This window comes from Cottoperca gobio, unplaced genomic scaffold (assembly GCF_900634415.1).
Source record: "Cottoperca gobio unplaced genomic scaffold, fCotGob3.1 fCotGob3_192arrow_ctg1, whole genome shotgun sequence".
Classification (NCBI taxonomy): domain Eukaryota; kingdom Metazoa; phylum Chordata; class Actinopteri; order Perciformes; family Bovichtidae; genus Cottoperca; species Cottoperca gobio.
The window spans coordinates 32,412-55,338 of record NW_021166834.1 but is presented as its reverse complement, the minus strand read 5'-3'; the positions used below and the strand labels follow the sequence as shown (position 1 = coordinate 55,338).

At 42.1% G+C, this 22,927-nt stretch overlaps 1 protein-coding gene across 3 annotated transcripts; it reads right to left on the bottom strand.

Annotated features, from left to right (window-relative positions):
• Positions 1-70: 70 nt before the first annotated feature.
• On the bottom strand, positions 71-19,310 carry LOC115004819 (protein NDRG3-like). 3 transcript variants are annotated; one of them, XM_029426517.1, is made up of 18 exons: positions 19,102-19,310; positions 14,758-14,846; positions 14,549-14,581; positions 11,639-11,693; positions 9,359-9,464; positions 8,973-9,093; positions 7,956-8,018; positions 7,791-7,851; positions 7,435-7,521; positions 7,087-7,143; positions 6,897-7,000; positions 6,070-6,135; positions 5,903-5,954; positions 5,737-5,784; positions 4,857-4,892; positions 4,498-4,549; positions 3,530-3,568; positions 71-2,399 (listed from the first exon to the last, which is right to left on the bottom strand). In XM_029426517.1, the coding sequence occupies exons 3-18, from the start codon at positions 14,578-14,580 to the stop codon at positions 2,230-2,232; spliced, it is 1,149 nt and encodes a 382-aa protein (XP_029282377.1). In that variant the 5' UTR covers position 14,581; positions 14,758-14,846; positions 19,102-19,310; the 3' UTR covers positions 71-2,229. The 3 variants fall into 3 exon arrangements, with proteins under 3 accessions (XP_029282377.1, XP_029282376.1, XP_029282378.1); XM_029426516.1 differs by lacking the exon at positions 11,639-11,693 and having other exon boundaries at positions 19,102-19,309; XM_029426518.1 differs by lacking the exons at positions 3,530-3,568; positions 11,639-11,693 and having other exon boundaries at positions 19,102-19,307.
• Positions 19,311-22,927: the final 3,617 nt, after the last annotated feature.

Below are 22,927 nucleotides of genomic sequence, written 5' to 3'. Positions count from 1 at the left end.
AAGTGCTACCCTACTTTTACTAAAGTAATCTGAATACTTCTTCCACCGCTGCAGAATATTCAAACCACAGTTTTGGGTATTAACAACTTTATTTCATTACAAACCTTGTTTACATTAAAAGTCATGGAGTAACAGCCGATGCTTCAGTACAAATCTCAAAAGTAATAGTTAATAAATATTAATAACAGTAACAGACGGCAGAATTACAGTTAGTGTATATAGAATAAAATAACTTAATATTTGACTTGGTGTGAACCAGTCAGTGTGCAGAAGCCCCCTCCCTAAGATTTGAGTTGTTTAACAGAGACGTCCTAAGGAAACCTTGAAAAGCGTCAGAAATCCTAACGAGAGTCAAACTAGCAGGATTTATTTCCTGCTCTGGGAGCTGCTCTTCAGTCCTCCAGCAGGAGGCAGCGTCACAGCAGAGAGAAGAAGAAGCATCACTGCCTGAAACTACAGAACCCCCGTCAACATCAGCAGGGCGAGCAACGTGTCCGCCAGATATCACAGATCCCATCGACCGCCTGTCCTCGTCTTCTCACACCAACGTGAAGTGCAATTAAACCAAAACAATGTCACTGAAGCCAAACAAGTGCTTACAGTCAGAGCATCATATCTGTATAATAATCAATAATCAACAACCCTGCTGGCAGCTTTCAGTCCAGAGAAAAACAAACCGCGACACAATGTGGAGGTGTTTTTCTTCGCCGTCTCTTGAGTTGAGGGTTCACAGCTGAGCAACATCTCCGTTATTCACTACACTGATACCACTTCACAGACCGCATGCCAAAACTCCACAACGAGCATGCTGCTGACGGGCTTCACGAGCAGAGAGCATGGCGGCTTCAGGGACTGAAACTAAATCATGTACAGGAACAGAGAAGGAAGACACAAGGTAAACGGGCTTTCAGGGTCCCCATCGAAAGAAAGGTGAAAGGTTAAAGGTTAAAGGAACAGTTTCTTAATCAATGACTTCACTCTGAAGCCTGGAATAGCTCAAATCTGCACAGTCACAGAAAACACTTTGCCCTCTCTCCCAAGTTTATGTGGAGAGAAAGTGTTCGCTGTGTAAAGGAAGTGCACAGTGACGGTGCTGGTGACCGCAGAGGAGCACTTCTCTCACTGTGGTCAATCCTGAAGTTTGTTCACAGTAATTGCCAGATTGTTCTGCATGTGTAATATTCAGAGATACATTTGTTAAAGAATCTCTGAGATTAAAGTCGAGGACAGAACAAGTCGGAGGAACCACATCGCTTCAAGGTTGGATCATCACTGCTTGCCGTGTATTACGCCTGCAGTGGATGACCTCATGAAATTATACTTTGCATTCAGATTTAGCAAGAAGAAAATCCTGTAACTTTAGCCCAGAGTCACCATTTAATCCCAAGCGTCCGGACTTTGGAGAGAAATTGCCGAACATTGGACGCATTCAGAAGAAAACAACAAAGTGACGATGATGACGATGAAGGATCCAGACTATATGTAATATATTGATCCAACCTTGCAAAGTCAAGCCGTGTGGCTACAAAGTCAAGCCGTGTGGCTACTAACATTATGACTTTATAATCTCAGAGAATATTTAAAAACTTCAACGTCAACAGTTCTAAATGTTATCTCAGAATATATTCCAGGGCCGCAAACACGCCGCTGATTTTAAAAACCATTTGTATTATTTTGGTGAACTATTCCCTTACTTAGTTACTGTCATTTTAGGAAAAGAGTGAATCCTTTCAGAAACGCGCTTCGTAGCAAACACCACCAACAACAGTCAGAACAACATAATCATGGTTATAATAAGAGTAATAATAAAAAGAAGAAGGGATCAGGACCAAACTAAAAAGGAAGAAAGATTATGATCTGCTCTGATCCGCAGTCTACTAAAGAAATACAACACGTAAATATGAACCAGCTGATCTCCGGGTACAGTTACATCTACAGCGTCAACACGGCAACCGCATGGCTCCGGGGAGGAGGGAGTGAACGCTACCGACATCAGCATCCTAAAGAGCACAGGGTCAAATCTAAAGATATTTAAGGGTGTTTCTCTACTTTACGTGATGTTAGATGTGACCTTTTCTTTTCTTAAGGAAGAACTTTTACAACTACAACGTTAGAAATGTTTGGCTGCGTCCTAAACAGAGGAAAGTTTCAGATGCATGCAGCATCCGAGGAGGAAAAGAGGAAGAAGAAATGAAGAGTAAAGAGAGAGAAAACAGAGCAGGAACAGTCCTACGCGGTCATTTCGATGGTCTGTTCTGCCATGTGTCCGGGGATGGTGGAGTTAGCGCCCTCTGGCAGTGTGTTGGTGGTACTGCGGCTCCGGACGCCTTCAGTGGAGCCGACGCTGGAGGCCGAGTGAGTCCTGGAGCGAACCAGCCGGGTCATACCAGCTGTGGGCACTGAGGGGGGGGGGGGAAACATTATCAGTACCAGTACGTAAGAAAATTGTAAAAGAATTAACAAATAATTCTAAGTTCCATGTTCTGTCATCTATTACTCCATCACTTATCAGATGTTTTAGGTGTTTGCTGTAGTATCGCTTCAGTATCGGTATCAAGATATTTAGGCAGGTATCGTATCGAAGTCGTAATACTGGGAACACTACTGTTGCTGAGTACGACCACAAACGACTAACAAAATATTCAGCCAGCGACAAATTGATGTGACATCAGCCGCTGGTGAATGTTATTTGACAATATGCTGATGGCGGTCAACACGACGAATATCGTCCGATACTGATGTTCAGCCGATGCGTTGGTGCATCCCTCGTGTGGGGGAACCTGCAGGCCCTTCACTGTCCAACCAGCGTGTGCTGTTTTGAATCGTCCACACTGTGATGGAGCAGCTGGTTTCAAACCTGATGACGGTGAGTCTGATGGTCCATTCACACTGAAGCTCCAAACATTTCACCTTTTCTCTTCAGTGTGAAGGGTCGCATCTTTAGAAGACGTACGGGGCTACAACGCTGCAAAATGGGAATCTGAGGGGTCAAATCTGAACTTATCAGTGTTTCCATCTTACAGCCCTGACCTGAGCCAGTTGTCATCATGTTGTCAGGTTGTGTGATTTATGATGAAACTGAGACAAAGCGCTCTGGTTTGTAAAAAGGTGGAAACACAGGACAGAACGTAGAACCAAGGCCGTACAGGCTCTCATGACTGCATGCTACTGAGGGCTCGAGGGAAAGGTGTATTGATTTGAACAAAAACAGATAAGATATCTTCTGTTATTGTTGCTCTTCTCATAGTTTTCAGTTCATGTTATTGTGGGATGTGAGTTTGATCCTACAGTAGACATGAGCAGTTTAAAACTATCAGATGTGATGAGTGTCTGTGTTTGCATGCAGCAGCAAAGCCTGCTGATTCCCTTCACTGCAGTGTGATCAGCTGATCAACGGCATGCAGACACACACGCAGACGTAGACACACACACACACACACACACACACGTCGAAGGAGTAACAAGAGAGCAAAGAAACAAAGATGGAAATGGAGATGGGGGTTTAAGATTCTGGTTGAAATCCTGATACCTGATTGGCTGCTCAGGCGGTTTAATACAACATGAGGGACTGGAGGAAACGAAGACAAAGAGAGAAGAAGAACAAGAGCAGAAAGGAAGGAGGACAGGCTGAGAGATAATTGTAGTAATACGAGGCCAGACACACACACACACACACACACACACACACAGGATGTATTTGTGTGTTGAGGACATCCAACTGATTCATACCCTGCTGCTGTGTACGACACTGCAAACTGCTACTTACAGTTAGTAGTGAAGCATGGCTGTAGACACACACACACACACACACACACACACACACACACACACACACACACACACACACACACACACACACACACACACACACACACACACACACACACACCTTTTGATTGATTGGTTAAAGTTATTATATATATATATTAAAACTAAACAGTCTTTAGTTGAGTTTTCATCAACTGAAGTCGGGACCAGCACCACCCGGGTCTCTACTCTGTAATTTGTAATATTTGCAGCGGTCGTCTTTGATGTTGGTCCCGTGCAAATCTGCCATGTCCATTTCCCCCCCCCAGTTTAGAATTATGGCCGTTACAAATTGTGGGTGCATGTGCACGAGGCTCGGAGCAAGAGGAAGCTGTGAATGTTATACAAACACAAACAGGCCTATATAACACGACATAATAACATTTATAATATGAAATATTACATAGTATAACATTTGTCCTATAAGCAGGTGTTACACAGAGCCATGACATTATACCGGGGGGGTAAAATACAGACTTTGCTTATCTCGTGCAAATGTGCAGCAGGAAACACAGACGTGGTGCGCTGATTTGTAAATCACTTAAGGTCCCCTGGTAATACTAGTCCTGTGCGAATAAGGCTTTGTGACGAGATTCAGAGTTTAGACACATAACAGGAACATGTTAACAGAGAGACAAAGCCCAACAGGAAGTGTGTGATGTTGCAGTTACATGTAAAGAAGATACTCACTGTAGCCCATCCCCTGGACAAAATACTTGAAGGCCTCTGCAAGTTTCCCAGGCTGAGGAGGGAAACACACACTCCAGTCACACCGGTGGACGATGTATAAAACTGATTGTTCTTCATTTTTTTTTTAAAGCGATGTGACAAATGCGTCTGATTGACAGAGTAAGATTTATTTGCTTCTTCCATTGTGGACATTTAAAAACACGTCGTACAAACGAGGACGACTGTCCAACAAATCTTCTCTCCGCCAGTTTGGACAGAAAAAAAGCATCACGGCGACCAGTGTCTCTTTTGAAGTCCATACAGGGATGGCAGTACTGTTTTGCAAACACAGTAGGAGACAGTAAGTGTGTCAGACTCACCTGCATCACCTGAGGGAGTCCTCCACAGTCTGCCATCTAGAAGAGAGACCCAGAATAACACAGCAGGTGAGGACACAGCTCCTCTACAACGTGCCATGACAAACTTATTCTCAGGCACCGCTCAAAACATACCACACATGCTGAATACAATATCACAGACTGATGTGTCCATACCAGGATTATAATCGCAAAATAAATAAATATCCTTAAAGAAAAACTGAACAGAAACAATATTGCATGGTTAAAAAACTAATTTAAAAATAAAAATGTACATCAATTCAGTTCAGTTTGAATTGTTTTGCCATCAGCTGTTAAACCACAGACATTGACAGACTGGACATTTCAGCAGATGCTGCAATTGCTTCACAAGAAATCCCTGTTGTTTTTCACGTGCACTTGTAGCTGTGTACTATCAAGTAACAAGAGCATGGGCGTCCCGGTAGCTTCGTCCCGTCCAGACTTCGGTAGGACGATATCCTTTTGTTAAACGCTGCTCCGTGACTGTGGACTTCATTTTCTAAATGAAAATAAATATCCCTCGGGATGAATAAAGTATCTATCTATCTTTCATCTCTCTATCTATCTATCTGTTTTGGCAGTCAAATAAGTGCATGTGTGTGTTTGTATGAGAAGTCTCAGTCCACACATGAGTCATCCCACAGCAATTAGCTCAGAACAGTTCCACTGGGATTTCTCCAACCCTCCAGATTACCCCTCCCCCGCTGACTAAAAGGGAAAACGCCAAAATAGTAAATGACAACATTTCATCTCTGAACAAAATGATTGGGACTGTTCAACATCTCAAACCTGTGACACCTGAGAGTGGAGCAAAGAGACAGACAGGTGAGGAGGAGATACAGGGTAACAGACAGACAGGTACCTTGAGCAGGGTGGTCTTGGTGGGGTTCAGTCTGGAGTTACACTCCACCTGCAACACACACACACACACACACACACACACACACACACACACACACACACACACTATTTACAACAATGTGACGTCAAATACTGACTGTTGTCATGGAAACAGGGCAGACACTCACCACGACATCAACAGCAGGCGACGTGTCTCCAACCACCAGCAGAGAGGTACACCTGACACACACACACACACACACACACACACACACACACGTCAGATAAGATGTAACAGGATGTGTCGACGTAAATGTAGAATTGTTAAATAGAGTAAAGAAAGAAGGAAAGATACCTCAGTGTGGTGACTGTGTCTTCATTCAGACCAAGAAGCGGCCGCTCCATCTGCAACTCAGTACGACTAACACACACGCACGCACGCACGCACACACACACACACGCACACACACACACACACACACTTTGCTAAACAGACTCCACACACTGCCTGCAGAGTGGAGACGATGATCAGGAAGCTCTCTTCTGGCTTCTTATTGAGGTCACAGAATGCTGCAGCATTATGCAAACAGCAGCAGCAGCAGTACAAATAGTGATCAGTGTTTCCTGTAGGATTCTTTTAGCTTCACATATTTGTACACAGTTCTTCAGGCCTAATGTCACATTCATTAATAAACTGAATTTGATTTAATATTTGCTGCTGAAGTTTGTACCCGGGTCCACCTGCAACTTTCCGCTGCGTCTGTGTGTCTTCGCAGACTGCAGGGTTAATGTCTGGGCTGGACTTATAACTGTGGCCAGTCCCTGACTGGCTGATTAAAGTAGAGATAGCGAGTTTGTTGCGTTAGGGGAGTTTTTTATAAAGCAGCGGCCCTAATAATGTAGCAGCGGAGCTGCACAGCTTTTGAATGCATATAGGGGAAACACTGAGTAATAGTATATAATGACGTAGAAAGATATCGTGGAAAGTATTGCAGTATTTTTGTTTTTACGTACTCCGAGTTCCCAGAAAAGCTCTATATAAGTCAAATGTATTATTATTAGTAGTATTATGTCAAGTTCTTCTTTTTGTTTTTTGTCTCTGCATTTAAACCAATCCTAATGAACTGGTAATAATAGCCAACATGGCTCCCTAACATGCAGGCTGCCTGGACTGTTTCCTACCCGTCATAGCTGTTGTAGAACATGGCCAAGTTGTCCAGCGGTATATCCTGAGAGATGTGGAGTCTGTACGTCTGGGTGATCTCCATATTGTCTGTTAACTCATCCTGCACAAACACAAGTAACAGTTCAGTGGAGATTCACAAATTGTTCTTACGAATCTGTGGTTCTTGTAAACCAAATGTGTCCTCACGGCGCTGAAGTGATGTTCCATGATGTTGTCGACCAGGTTGCTCGTCCAGCCGCTCAGCTGCAGGAAACAAAAACGTCACATTACTTTTATTATTTCAGTATCGTACTCATCAACAGACAATTTCAACTGCAATCATCTCTTATTCTTCAGCTTCTCATCTGCTGTGACTTACACACTGACTGACACCTTTTTACAGCGGACACATATTTGACTAACTTTAAGGGATTCCTTAAGACCAAGATAAGGAAAAGAAACTTAAATATCTACGTGAACATTTTAATTCAACCTTAAAGATGTTTTGTGCAACTGGTGTGTGTGTGTGTGTGTGTGTGTGTGTGTGTGTGTGACCTTAGAGGCAGCCCAGTCCATCCAGCCCTTGGCACAGGGGTCAACGTTGATCAGAACTAACCCCTCCACCAGAGAGGGCTCATTCAGCTGAAAGACAATCGCAAACATCATCAGTACACCACAGGTCGTTCAGCAGACGCTCTCATCCAGAGCGACTCAGTGACCTCACTACAGGGACAGTCTGTCTGGAGCAGCTCGGGGTTAAGTGCCTTGCTCAGGGGCTCAATGGTGGCAGCCTGGTGTTGAACTCACAACCTTCTGGTGTTGTGTTTGGAAGGCAAACCACTAAACCATCACCACCCCATCATCATCATCATCCTCCTCCTGGTGGGGGGGGGGGGGGGGGTCATACTCACAGCCAGCTTGGTAAGGATGTAGGCTCCAGCTCCAACGCCGATACCAATCACACTCTTCACCCTGAAGGTGACACACACACACACACACACATTAGGGTGAACTAACAAACCATCTGTTCCTACTAAAATACCCACGGTGCATCGTAAAGAAGACATCACACTCACTGAAGCTGTGTCAGGACAGAAGGCAGCATCTCAGCCAGCTCATCCATGGTGGGGTACTGGTACCTGCACACACACACACACACACACACACACACACACACACACACACACACACACACACACACACACACACACCACACACACACACACACACACACACACACACACACACACACACACACACACACACACACACACACACACACACACACACGATGATTTGGCGCTCCTCCTCCTCCTGGTATGTAATATGTTTATTTTATATTCATGAAATATATTGCAAGATGTGGTTTTACATTAATATATGAATATACGTTGGTGGTTAAAACAAAGTGTACTTTGTTTCACCAGTATTAATCGTGCATAGCCACAAATAGATACATAACCTCATCGCTCTGCATTCTGCAAACAGCTTTGTTACAAACATTTTTATTTTTAAATAAGGTTTAAAATAAGTTGTGTCTTTCTTTCACTCGCTTCCATACAAATGCACGTGCTCAGCCAGATCAAGATCTTTCTGAGAAGAAGTGGTGCTCATTGAAACATTACCACTTTTGTCCACAGGGTTTGCCAAAATCAACACAAAATTAAAGTTCCTTGAATACCCAATGATATAAATGTTGTGTGTATAAAGCTGACAAGCAACATCTAAACGGCCTGTAAAACATCTCCTGTCGGCACATTTATCTGCAAAGTCAAAGGTAACATGACTCCAGGGATACAAAGGAAATACATTTGCTGATGGAGTGCTTTGTTCTACTTGTTGTTTTATTTAAAGACCTTAAGGTGACACAGGAGGGTGCTTGTCACTGAGCCTTTAATCCCTTACGTTTTTATTCTCCTTCCTCTGAACAAAAATAAACAAGACAGCTGCTGGCTTCGTGACCCGATCAGAGATTGTATTTTTGTTCTGTTGCAGACACATAACAAGTATTTAATGGGGACTCTGTCGTGAAGAACAACAAGAAATCCCATCAGAAGCTGGGGTAAACCGTGGTGTGTGTGTGTGTGTGTTACCCGGTGGGGAACACAGGAGCGTTCTCCTGCTGTCCTGGAGCATCAACATGCAAAACTGAGAAATGCTGTGTCACTTCCTGCATGTCCTCATAGTTGAACAGGCTGTTGAAACAAGACTTATCTGCACACACACACACACACACACACACACACACACACACACACACACACACACACACACACACACACACACACACACACACACACACACACACACACACACACACACACACACACACACACACACACACACACACACACACACACACACACACACACACACACACACACACACACACACACACACACACACACACACACTTATTTCTCACATGTTTCTTCTCTGCGGTACATGTACTGTATGATGCGTCTGCACATTTACTCACGATTGAGTCCGATGTCATGGTAGGTGAGGATTGTGGGACGGCTGCCCTTAGCAACTCCCCTCATGGTGACGTGCAGCACACCGTGGGCCGTCTCCACATCGTGCTCCTGAGCAACACAGCAGCAAACAACAGCTAAACCTCACGCTGTCTGCTCAAACAACAGGAGCAGGAGAGAGATGTGCTGTGCTAAATGATCCCCTCACGGCTGGACAGCAGTGGCCTGTGAGGGACATGCTCTAGAGCAGGGGTGTCAAACATGCGGCCCGTGGGCCAAAACCGTCCCAGCCAGAGGGTCCAGTCCGGCCCGCGGGATGACTTTACAAAGTGTAGAAAGGAGTTGTTTTGATCATGAAGTTAAACACTGTTCCAGATACCTGTGACTACATGTGTTGTGCCTTTGTAGACACACTGATCTGTACGTTGTAACACACGTGTGTAAATGATAAATGAGGCTTAATATTGTTGAAATTGCTCCTTTTTTTCTTAAGAAATTTCAGGTTCATAATGTTTTGTAAAAAGATGAACATTTTCAGAATGTACTTTTTTGCACTAAAACGAAGGGAAACATTTGGACTTGTTGTTATTTACAGGTTATCATGCTGTGATGTTACTGGTCCGGCCCACTTGAGATCAGATTGGGCTGCATGTGACCCCTGAACTAACATGGGTTTGACACCCCTGCTCTAGAGACACAGATGGTCAGGTGAGAAACTGGAATGCGAGACTAAACAGCTTGATGACATGAGTTTAAATGTAGGCCTACATGTCAGCAGTCAATACAACTTATAAAAGTACAGACTGATTACTGACAGAATATTCTAATTAAAATGATCATCAAGGTGAATCATTGTTCTTCTGCAGCTAGCACAGAGAGACATGGATCAAGGTTAATTACTGTTAATACTGTTAATACTGTACGGTGAGAACTAGCAGGTTTTACAGGAGCTCACGGACAACAGCACTTCTCAATTGGGCTTTGTTACAGAGAAGGTAACAACTCATGTTAACTAACGTTAAGTTAGAAAATATATCTAAATATCTTCAATTTATATTCTTGCACACATTTTGAAAATTCAAGCATTTTCAATGACCCATGTCCATTTTGTTCTATTTCCAAAAAAAACGTTCATGTCCATCATTTTCCCCCTCAAATTGACAAACCTTCGAAGATTTCAAAGGACCCATAGAAACTCTGGTTATATTCCGTCAAATGTCAGCTTTCATGGTCAAATTCTTTCTCCAGGGGGGCATGCACCCTGACCCCTTACTGACTACCTTTTCCCACTGGATGGCTACTTTATCCTTGTGGAAAGTCCGGTACGCAGTAGAAAACTGACAAACTATGCCGGTTGAGAATGGGAACCGTGAACATTCAAACCCATTTCAAAGAGGCCACTACATGTATCAGCCAACATTATCTTTAGAATATATTTAAATAGAAAGTAGTAGTATATCTCCGCCCCCAACGTTATTTGAGGGACCCACACAAAGCTCAAATGATAACTGGACCCCTAGAAGGAAGCATGGACAGACAGATGAATGGGTTCACATGGGCAAAGGTGATGTCCAGTAATCTCATTAATGGAAACACCTGACAGTTTCTATTAATGGTTCTTAAGCTTCCTCACATGCACGTGTCCCTACACTGCATGTTTGTATTGTTTTAACCTGCTGACTGTAAGTACTGCTCCCCAAACCAGGACTTCATATTGTGTTGAGGTTGCTCAACAAAAACATTTTAATCTGACTTTTAACTTTGACCTTTTACATTACAGGTCATTTAGCAGACGCTCTTATCCAGAGCGACTTACAGTGAGCTAACTACAGGGACAGTCTCCCTGGAGCAACCCTGGAGTAAGTGCCTTGTTCAGGGGCACAATGGTGGCAGCCCTGGAATTTAACTCACAACGTTCTATTTGGAGGCCGAACCACTAGACCACTAGGCCATCAACACCCCCTAACTAAATGTATTTCTTCTTCTGTTGCTCCAAATATCTCATCCTGCCATTTATGTCTTTCTCTTGAAAATGAAATGCATGTGCTTTATTTCAATAAAGTTTGACTGATTGTTGACACTATCATACAACTCAAGCAGAAAACATACAGGCGAGCAACTAAAATCAGCTGTCTGCCAGATTACAGCGTGTATGCAGGTAAACAAGATGAGCAGGCTAACTGGCTAACTAGCTAACGGGCTAAAAGGCCGACTCCTGTAAGTAGTAGCTGGCAAAGCATGACTCAGGTGAGTAAGGCTAATAAACGGCTAACTGGCTAACTCACCACCCCAACTCCTAAAGAACAGGAGATCTGGTGCAAATCCAGAGAGTCAGACATCCTGACAGAGGACAAGGAAGAGTTTTATAGAGGAAGAGAAAAGACAGAAGAAAATCATAAACAGAGATAAATATTAAAGAGGTCAGTAGAGACGGAAAGAGAAAGAGGTCAGCTGTTGTCCTTTAGCCTTCTGCCAAGGGAAGGCAGAAAGAGATACGGGGGCGGTGTGGCGAGAGGAATAATCTCTGCACTCATTGGCTGAGAGCAGTAAGGTCTTAAAGTGTAAACAGCCAACCACTTGTTGCCCTTCTTCCATCCTTCCCTGGTGTCATCTTCTCTCACTCTAGGGCTGCTCGATTATGAAAACATCATAATTATGATTATTTGTGGTCAATATTGAGATCACGATTATTTATTGAGTTGAACTATTTTTTTAGTGCAGAAAGTGTAAAAAAAAAAAAAAAAAAGAGATAAGTAAAATCGTTTTATCTCAATTATCTTGGAGGACAATCAGCTCCGTCCAATCCACGGGGTAATCAAATTTCACAACAAATTACAAAATAAATCATAAAACTACAATTACCACCTCGCAGTTTTATGCCTCCGCCAACCAGTCAAGTTGCAGTTTACACCCATGTCTGTCCAACTACTGTTCGTAACTTCATCATTTTATCCCATGAGACATTTGTGTGCAATTGTCGTAATTTTCATTTTTCACTTATGGCCAAAAACAGGTTTTGTAAGGTCACAGTGACCTTGAACTTTGACCACAAAATCTGATCAGTCCATCTTTAAGGCCAAGTGGACGCTTGTGCCAAAATTGAAGAAATTCCCTCAAGGCGTTCCTGAGACACGTACAGACGTAGACATAGACGTACAGACCTGCAGACGTACAGACCTACAGACGTAGACGTACAGACGTAGACGTACAGACCTACAGACGTAGACGTACAGACGTAGACGTACAGACCTACAGACGTAGACGTACAGACCTACAGGCGTAGACGTACAGACCTACAGACATAGACGTACAGACCTACAGACATAGACGTACAGACCTACAGACATAGACGTACAGACGTAGACGTACAGACGTACAGACCTACAGACGTAGACGTACAGACCTACAGGCGTAGACGTACAGACCTACAGACATAGACGTACAGACCTACAGACATAGACGTACAGACCTACAGACATAGACGTACAGACGTAGACGTACAGACGTACAGACCTACAGACGTAGACGTACAGACCTACAGGCGTAGACGTACAGACCTACAGACGTAGACGTACAGACCTACAGACCTACAGGCGTAGACGTACAGACCTACAGACGTAGACGTACAGACCTACAGACGTACAGACCTAAAGACGTACAGACCTACAGACGTACAGACCTACAGACGTACAGACCTACAGACCTACAGACGTACAGACAACCAGAAAACAGCTGTCGCCGGAGCTGAGGCATAACAAAGCTAACCTGAGTGACCTGCTTCTTTTGAATTAAAGGGTTTTCTTCCCTGATGTGCAGAGCAGAGGTTTACAGAGAAGGCACAATATTCTTCTTTAAAATGGCCTGTAATGTTGTAATGGAATGAAATGTTGACCACTGCAACTGTACTCTTGGTGTCTTATAAAACCATGAGTTGGGCTCTTTGGGTGCGTGAAACTAAAAATATATATTTCTACTGTTTTATTTTTATTTAATATGTTAAAAAGTAATAAAATATGAAGCTGAAGTGGGAGGAAGCCCAATCCAAACATCCTACAATGTGGAACAATAAAGTGAATGTTCACACAAAGGATTTTTGAGGTTCTTGAAAATTCTGACTTCCCTGAAATGAACGGCTGTTTTCCAGTTGACTGACAGTTGGGAATGGCTTTGAAAGAATTCAGAGGGTGTTTTGGAGGCGCAGACAGAGAGGCAGAGATGTGACTCTGTGCTCTAATTTAAAATAACTCTCTGATCAGAGGCATTGATGCAGATTGACCTGCTGTACTGACGTCAGTCCGACGAGTCGATCAATGTATACACAGATCTGTGTGGAGCTGATGGTTATCCAACATGCTGCTCTCATTAAGAAGCAAACATGTAATATGATGATGAAGATCAACTGTAAACGGACTCTGCAGGTGAATGTTATCAGACCCCTCGACTCCACTGAAGTCACTTGTTATTGTCGATCAACTCCTCCTCAGTGGATCCAGCAGCAACATTTTAGCTTTCAGCCCGGTGTTGTGCTGTGGTACGAAGTTATGTTAGTTATTCTTATTGGACAATAGAGTGCTACGGGGATGACAGATTTGTCATTTGTCACTTTTTTAAGACACATAAAAGCTTCAAAATTCACAAATGGCGTATTTACTGAAGAATTTAATGTCGTAGAACAAAGCGTGAATCTTTTAAGCTTGTGTTTACTCACATACCTTATTTCAGGCGTCTAACCAAAACCATTTACTTTGAGACGAGAGATGTCTGTACATTGCATTATTCTTGAAACTGTGAACCTTTGCAAACCCCTGGAATATATTATTTCCCATTCCTGCATAGCCCTTTCATTTGAAACAGTACCATTGTACATTATTATACATTGTTTTTGAAATTGTTTTCATTAAAAACAAATGTGGGTCAATAAATAATAATCAACAAGTTGCACCGTTGTTAATATCATATGACAAATGTTGCGTCATATTAAAATGACTCCGGTGTCCAAATTACATGATAAACACCGACTTTCTTAAATTATCACAAATATGTTTCATATTACAATACAAAAAAATAAAAAGGTGATATTTAAAATATTTTCTGTACAATGCTGATGAAAAGTTCTACTGTAATTCAGATTCCAGCCCTACATAATGCCAGAGGAGACAAGGTGTGACGCTCTTATGCGTCAGTGCTGAACTCACCTGACAGTCAAAGTCCTGGAGATTTCTCCCATTCTGGAGAAACACAAAGACATCTTTAAACTTATTGTTATGAAATGAGTTTATTTAGAAATTAAAGCATCCAGCCTGTGAATCTGATTGTAAGTCACGTTATGAATCAGAACATGTGTTTTTATTGAATATTCCTTTAGTCATGTGTTATCAGACGTATTGAAAAACAACTGCAGTACCTGTCCTGTCAGGAGAGGTTTGATCTCAGTCAGCTGGACGTCGTGAAGCTCCTCCATCATTTACTGCCAATCAACCGGATAACACACGCCTTCCAGACAGATTTAAAGAAGACAGGAAGAGGGAGACGGACAGGTACAGTGTTAGTGTCAGATAGGTAACTGCTATTAAAATGTCACATGAGAGTATCTGTCTTGGATTGTGGTTCTGCTGATGTGATGATACACAGGTTACATGTTTTTGCTTCCTAGTCTTAAGGATTTAGTCAATTTATGTGAGTGAACCCGGGAAGCTGTGGTAAGGAATCAGCCTTGATACACGCTGCTCTACCAAGTGAGCTAGCGGGGCACCAGTGGAGGTACTAGTGCAGGGAGTGAACGCCAAACGAGCGGTCATATTTAGCAGCCTGAGGAGGGGATATAAAATAACACAAAAAATAGATGCATGTCTGGGATGCTTTTACTGGTTCAGAGCTGAAGTGTAGCATGTATTACTTTTTTAAATACCATAATGTTTTTCAGAATAATTTGAATAATTATCAAAATAATATCGTAAGTGCTAAAAAATATGATTGTAATTTAAATCCTATATTATACAACTGTATTAAAGAAAACTAAATAACCAGTTATTTTCACAGAAACATGTCGGCACTCAAACGTGCGTAAGTGTGCTCTTGATTGTGTGTAGATTCTGTTCTTAAGAACAAATCCCAAAAGAGAAAACAGAATGTTTATAAAAACTGCGTAAGTGTTCCTTTTGAACGGTTGGTGAATGAAGCGGGGCTGAGGAGTGAAGGCTCTGCCGAAGTACCAGAAAATGCAGTTCATCGAATGGCCACTTAAGGCTTAATTTTACAGCAGAAATAAACATGTTTACAACCTGGTAAAACATTTTCCTTTTGGTGACAACTGTACGGGGGTGAATTTTTATATAACTCATCCATTTTAATTGAAATAATAATTAGGGGCATGGCCGTTTTGAGTGACAGGTGGGTGCCGTCTCGGGTTGCTAGCTGCTAGCTGTCTGCTCTGCTGTGTCACCTGGGCACACCTCTATTTTTTACCAACAATGACCATTTTTAGATTAGCTTAGCGTCTCTGCCAAGATAGCACAGCCGGAGCCGCCCACTCTGAGCTTCACAACCGCTCTTCAGAAACCTATGGGTGCCGACAAAATACACTTTTAGCCTAAAAGACACCAGAGTCTGCGGTCATGCACGTAAAGTTCAAGTGAAACTCTCAAATTGCCTGTGTAGACAGATTGATTAAATTAAGTGTATCTGTGTAACAGTGTAACAAACCCTGTGTGGGCAGGTTGTAGGTATTACTAGTCCAGCAAGGAGTTGGGCTTTAAATTGGTTTTATAGACCATCAAAAGGATCAAGATTTGATTGCGCTGCTTGGGAAATCCAGTCAAACATATGAAATCACATACAAATGTTAACTTGTAAATGAAGACCGCAGGCATCAAACGGCACTGATGAATTTAAAAAGGACAGGTTTTTTAATTTCAGACATTTCAAGACTTTGTGATACTTGACAATACCCTTGTCACACCAACAGATTATTTGAGTCAAGAAATAAAGAAGATACTTCTATGATCCAGCTCGGCCACCTGTCTGTCTGACCATCTATCTGTCTCTCTCTCTGGGTGTCTACCAGTGTCAAACTGTCTTTTCTAACTGTGTGAATCTAATGGAAAGAGTCTATGATCTCTCATTGGCAGTAGGCCATCCAGTGTGTGCGTGTGTATGTACGTGTGTGTGTGCGTGTGTGTGTGTGTGTGTGTGTGTGTGTGTATGTGTGTGTGTATGTACGTGTGTGTGTATGTGTGTGTGCATGTGTATTTACGTGTGTGTGTGTGTGTGTGTGTGTGTGTGTGTGTGTGTGTGTGTGTGTGTGTGTATGTGTGTGTGTGTATGTACGTGTGTGTGTATGTGTGTGTGCATGTGTATTTACGTGTGTGTGTGTGTGTGTGTGTGCGTGTATGTGTGTGTGTGTGTGTGTGTGTGTGTGGGCAGACAGGTTGGGTAACAGTGGTTTAGATGGATGTTGAGCTTCCTGAGGGCAATCTGGCTCTGACCCAAACAGATAACTGACTGACTGTGAAGCTGCACATCAGAACACACACTGCACAGAGACGTAACTGTTAGCACAGTACTGATGTAGTACTGAATAGTTAAATTGTACAAAATTGTATTTCATCATTATTACTTTTGTATCAAGCAGCAAACAGCAGTAGCATAACGTGTCTAAATTAATTTGCTTTACTTGACTTTGCACATACTGCGATGTCACAATTGCAAACGTCGCAATGTCGATGCTGAAACAATATTTTGTTTATCCTGAGTTAACGCCGTCGGTACAGAAATGAGTGCATAAGATGTTAAGACGATCAGAAACCTGTACTTATACTGTAATTATTGTAAACATAGTAAGCTGAATAAACAGGTTTCTCTATGATCCATGGTATCACCAAATCCTGAATAAAATCAACATTGGGATAAGACTCCAAACCAGGAAATTATTATTTATTTTTTTATAGCATGTTCAGAGATAACGTCAACGTAGATAGCGTTAACTGGAAACACATAAAAACCTGGTTATTCAAATCTTCTTCTAGTATTATCCAGGTTTGTGGTTGTCTGTGTCGGTGCAGATGTCTTTGACTCCTCAATATCCTCCTTTAATACCCTGATGGATTTATTTTCTCCTTGTAGCAGGAATAAGACAATTACATAGCTCTGCATTACCAATGTCAGCATTCATTTCAGTAATCTAGGCCACCACTCCATGGTTTATCATTAGTTTTTGTTTTGCTGACAAACAACTAAAAACCTTGAGTTGAGGACGCACCTGCTAACACAGAGAAGGATCAGAAACCTGGATCAGGTGTTACATGACACCGATATCTTGGTTTCTGGGTACTCCAGGTAGCATATCGATAAAATAACATATAACTTTATTCATCCTGAGGGAAACTGTTGTGCAGCAGCTGCAGTTAAGAAGGAAAGAGTGAAAATATAACAATAAAGATTATCAATACAGTAGGGTGACACAATACACAATGCCAACAGGTTAACAGTATACCAGTCGTAAATATAAAGTGGTTAATGGTAAGCTGATTAACACGTAAACAGGATACTCCAAAAACCAGATCATAACTCGGATATGAGTGTAAATGTGAAGCGCTCATAAAAACAGTCTGCATGCAGATGATCAGAAACCAGGATATTGTTGTGGGCCATGGGCCGAGGAGCTGCATATCCAGGGTTCTTGATGTTCCATGGACAGTGGACCCACTGGCACCCCCTCACGATTTGCATATGCATGATCGGCCATGCCCAGTGACTGATCAGTCTCATATGTCAAATGTTTTGCCAGTCAAATATACACAAAGGTATCGCATAGACTTGGGCGATATGGCAAGATTATCTTTGAACATGATCCTGGTTTGCAATGAAAATGTCCCTCATCTGTCCAGATAACAGAACAGTATTCAATTATGCAATGCCTGTTATGAATGTTTCACTGTACTTTTTCTCTTGCTTTCTCTATGCTTTCTCTATGCTTCAAGGTGACTTTCCTTGGGCGGGGTGGCAGTTATATTAAGTGACGTCCAAGTAGGCAATATTTGGCTTTTTCTTAACTGTCCGAGAGAACAGCGCCATTCGCGATCGATAAAACTAGACTATTAGATACTAGAACTGAATACTACATGTAGAGGCAGATTGAAGACGTCACGTTGTTTTGCTGGTAACTTCTTATGGTATTAGACATTTTTCATAAAACTGAAAATGATCGATTGATTAAAATGATACAATTAATAAATGCAAAGCTCTGCATCAGATCTGAGGTTGTGTTTCCATGCTGAAGTGAGTGGACCGATGCTCTTGGCTCCGCTGTCTGTCCGTCCGTCCGTCCGCCAACACGCACACACACACGCACACACACACACACACACACGCACAGCGTTAAATGCTGCCTAATTAATGAGCCTGGATGCTAATGTTAGCTCCAGACAGACAGTTTAGGCTTAGCAACCGTTACTACGGGAGATGATTCGCCTCGATAGTGACACGAGAGCGCGCGCGCGCCCGCACACACACACACACACACACACGCACAAACAGACCTGTAACCAAATACACCATCGCCATAGAAAATCAGCCTCACAAGGACGGATCAATAACGTCCGAGCTAACTTACTAGTTACTGTTACCACGACAATTAGCATAATAAGCTACATTACAGCTACTCAAAGCTAATCAGCTAATAAGTAGCCGTTACGTTTGTAACGTTGGCCGTTACAACAGCTAACTGTACTGAACGCCGTTAGCAACTCACCGTCAGCCGTTAGCTCCAGAAGCTACTGAAGTTATCCGTTGGATCAAACTAGTTGTTTAGTTAGTTAATTAGCTGGTTAGCCCGTTTACGTCAACTGACAACCGTTGGTGGAGAGTTTAGCAGGTGGTCGCGAGGCTCCTCTCAGACTGAGCTCACTGTCAGCAGCACGCGGACAGCAGGGGCGGAGCTACGTCAACGTAAACAACTGTTCAATGAGCGGGCGGTCTCGAGGTCACCAAAATCACAACAGCTGTCAAATTGTAATCACATTTAGACAGAGGTGAAGGAAGCATTCCCATCTTTTACTTAAGTTAAGTGGTGTAAAAACAGTCCGTTACAAGTAAAAGTACTTTGCAGTCATTGTTCTTAGTTGTTGTTTCAATTACTGTCTGAAGTGGTTGTTTATTGCGTTTATTTGTCTATGTCTATTTTATTGTTAGTTTGTACGCCTGTATTACATTGTTGTATTATGTGGATTTAATGTCGAAAGCCTAACCAGAGACATGGTCTGCAAATCAGCCAGGGCTAGATGACCTATATACTGCATCATCAGTTACACTTTATTTAAATGTAGCAATGCCTACATGTATTCTCCCTGTCAAAAGAATCAATAAAAACATTTAAATGAAATCCCTGAAGTCAAATACATTGCTCCTTTCATATGCTTGTCTATTTTAAGATTTTCAATTATTTTTTCATTATTATTATTATTAGAAAAAATGTAACGTATTAAGTATATTTATGTGTCTCTTATTGCATTGTTTGATTTTATCCCCAATTAAAAAAAATATTGATATACTTTTTTTGTTATCAGCTTTCCTGTATTGTGTTGTGTACTTGTTAGTGCCTGACGTGATATGTACTCCTTCATATCCTGTTGGTTAGTTTAATCTACAGCAATGCATCATATTCTATAAGATCATCATATGTTTTTTTGTCCCTTGTCACAAACATGACTGTCATGTTATTTAAAGGTTATTTCAATGTTGTTTAGTTTGAATTCAAGTATGCTTGCATTCTGGTTTGTGCTCAAAGAGAGAATCAGTGCATTAACAAGAGATTTGCATTTAGTTGTTTAGGGAAATAAGATTATACTGTATACAAAGTGGCATAAGTGGGCAATTTTAAACCAGTTCATTCATGCGGTTATACAAACACGATTATGCAAATAACTTGAGGTACATCGGTGTGGTTAAGGTGTTTTTACTGCATGCAGGTGGAGAGCAGATGATCAAACCCAGCCTTGTTTACTGCACAGTTCAGGTCATTACACACAGGAATCCTTTTCAGTCCCTTTTAGTTTCCATCTCCTCTCTGTTCAGCAGTGAAGTCCAGTCTGGGTTTGTAGGAGTGTTGGAAAGTTAACTTGTGATGAAGCCAGATGGATATTTGTTTGGGTTGGATTCTAGTTTTTCTGGCAGGAAGAGAAAATATATATTTTGTGATATCCTGGCTGTGTTTCAAATTAAAAACAAATCAGTGGTATCAGCACAGATTCAAAAATACTTGCCAGTTTCTCTTTTAGGTAATCAGAATCAGCTTTAATGGCTGAGTAAGTGAAGCCTGAAATGATACAGAAATGTACATACAGAGAAATATACATGATACAGTTCAGGGGAGACACCCCAGATGGATAGGGTAACCATTGTAACTAATATACGTCACCATGAAACTATATATAGACATGCAAATGAGGCATTCAGAAATGTAAACAAGCCAGTTTCATTTTGTTGAGTCAAAGGTTTTTACAGAAGGGATTTTAGATATCTGTTTGTATCACAGAAAATAGTCAACAACCATTAAAAAAATAAATGTTTAAGTTATCTTCAGGAGTAAAATGCTGTATAAATCAATACACTGAATGTTATACGTCCAACCTCCTCTGTAAAAAGCTTCAGAATATTTCTGGGTCTGAAAAAAAACTAATTTAGAGAAAACAGCCTTTTACATGTGTATTATAAAATGTTATAATGCTAACTTTTGGTGAATTTAGGAGAATTCTACAAACACAAGTAGATAAAGTTAGCAAAATAAAAACCGAAATGTGTATTTTCGATGTTTTCTTTCCACTAGTCTGAAAGACGACGTGTTATGGAAGCATGAAAAACGATGTCCCCAGACCGGGGTCTTAACAATTTGACCAAACACCTGCAGAACTAATGACATTTCCATCAGCTACGTTGTGTTTAATGAAGATGAATGTGTGTATCAAAGTTCATGACAACCTAACTAACATTTGTCAGACCAACACTTTCACCCCGACAGCCACAGGGCTCACATGGATACAATCCATATTTAGGCTTTTGTTTAATGGACTGTACTGCTGGGGGAGGGTTAATGTAACACACACACACACACACACACACACACAGAGTGTCCTCTGTGAACAAACAGCGAGACCATCTGTCAGACTGGGTAGAAAACAACAGAAATACAAATACTTTATAGAAACATACGTTAACATTGAAAGGATAACCTCGTACCATAGAAACCTTACATCAGTGATCACCAGTGGTGTAATGTAACTAAGTACGTTTACTCAATTACTTTGTTACAATAGCTGAGGTTTTTTAATTGAGTATTTTAACTTTTAGTTGTATTGTAATAAGTAACTATTATAAGTACTGTAACTTATTACATTTGATTGTTTTTGAACTAGGTAAAAAGTCCTAAAAGCATAAAGGGTGGAATAATGCATTTGTTAGGGACTATTTTCAGAGAGAAGTTAATCACACTTTTAATTTAAGTAATGTTTATGTTTTAAGTTATAAACTTAAACTGCTTCACTTTAAATGTTTCCATGATCTGTTTTGCATATTCATGATCATCTGTGAGCATGTACAGGGGCTGCACACCGCCCGCTGTCAGCACCAATCTGCATAATGGAGAAATTAATATTCTAAATGTATAATGAAACATGAGGTGATGAGCTGTGGTCTCAAGGTCTTAGGTGCCTCAAGGGGCGGTAACCCTCGAACACCGTGGTGGACCCCGGTGGTCAGGGAAGCTGTCCGACTGAAGAAGGAATCCTTCCGGGTTATGTTATCCGGGAGGACTCCGGAAACAGTTGCAGGGTATCGAAGGACTAGAAGGGCGGCAGCCTCTGCCGTGTCAGAGGCAAAGCAGCGGGTGTGGGAGAAGTTCGGAGAAGCTATGGAGAAGGACTTTCGGTCGGCACCAAGGTGCTTCTGGAAAACCATCCGGCACCTCAGGAGGGGGAAGCGAGGAACCATCCAAGCTGTGTACAGCAAGGGTGGGACCCTGCTGACTTCAACTGAGAAGGTTATCGGCCGCTGGAAGGAGCACGGGGAACTAACTGGCTCACATGAGTTCACTAAACCTGCAGTCCTTTGTTTGAAGAAGAGTATACTGTATGAACACCATGCAAACATTTTGGATTATAGTTTAACAAAAAAAAAAACATTCAACTTTGAGGAACTCCTGAATCCGACTAACACGCCCTCTATGGTAGAGGCAGAGCTGGAAGCTGATGGGGGATCATCGTCAATTTCCCTGATGGAAGTCACTGAGGTAGTCAAACAACTCCACAGTGGCAAAGCCGCAGGGGTTGATGAGATCCGTCCAGAAATGCTGAAGGCTTTGGGTGTTGAGGGGCTGTCTTGGTTGACACGCCTTGTCAACATTGCGTGGAAGTCTGGGACAGTGCCTAGGGGTTGGCAGACCGGGGTGGTGGTTCCCCTATTTAAAAAGGGGAACCAGAGAGTGTGTGCCAACTACAGGGGTATCACACTTCTCAGCCTCCCTGGTAAAGTCTACTCCAAGGTACTGGAAAGGAGGGTTCGGCCGGTAGTCGAACCGCTGATTG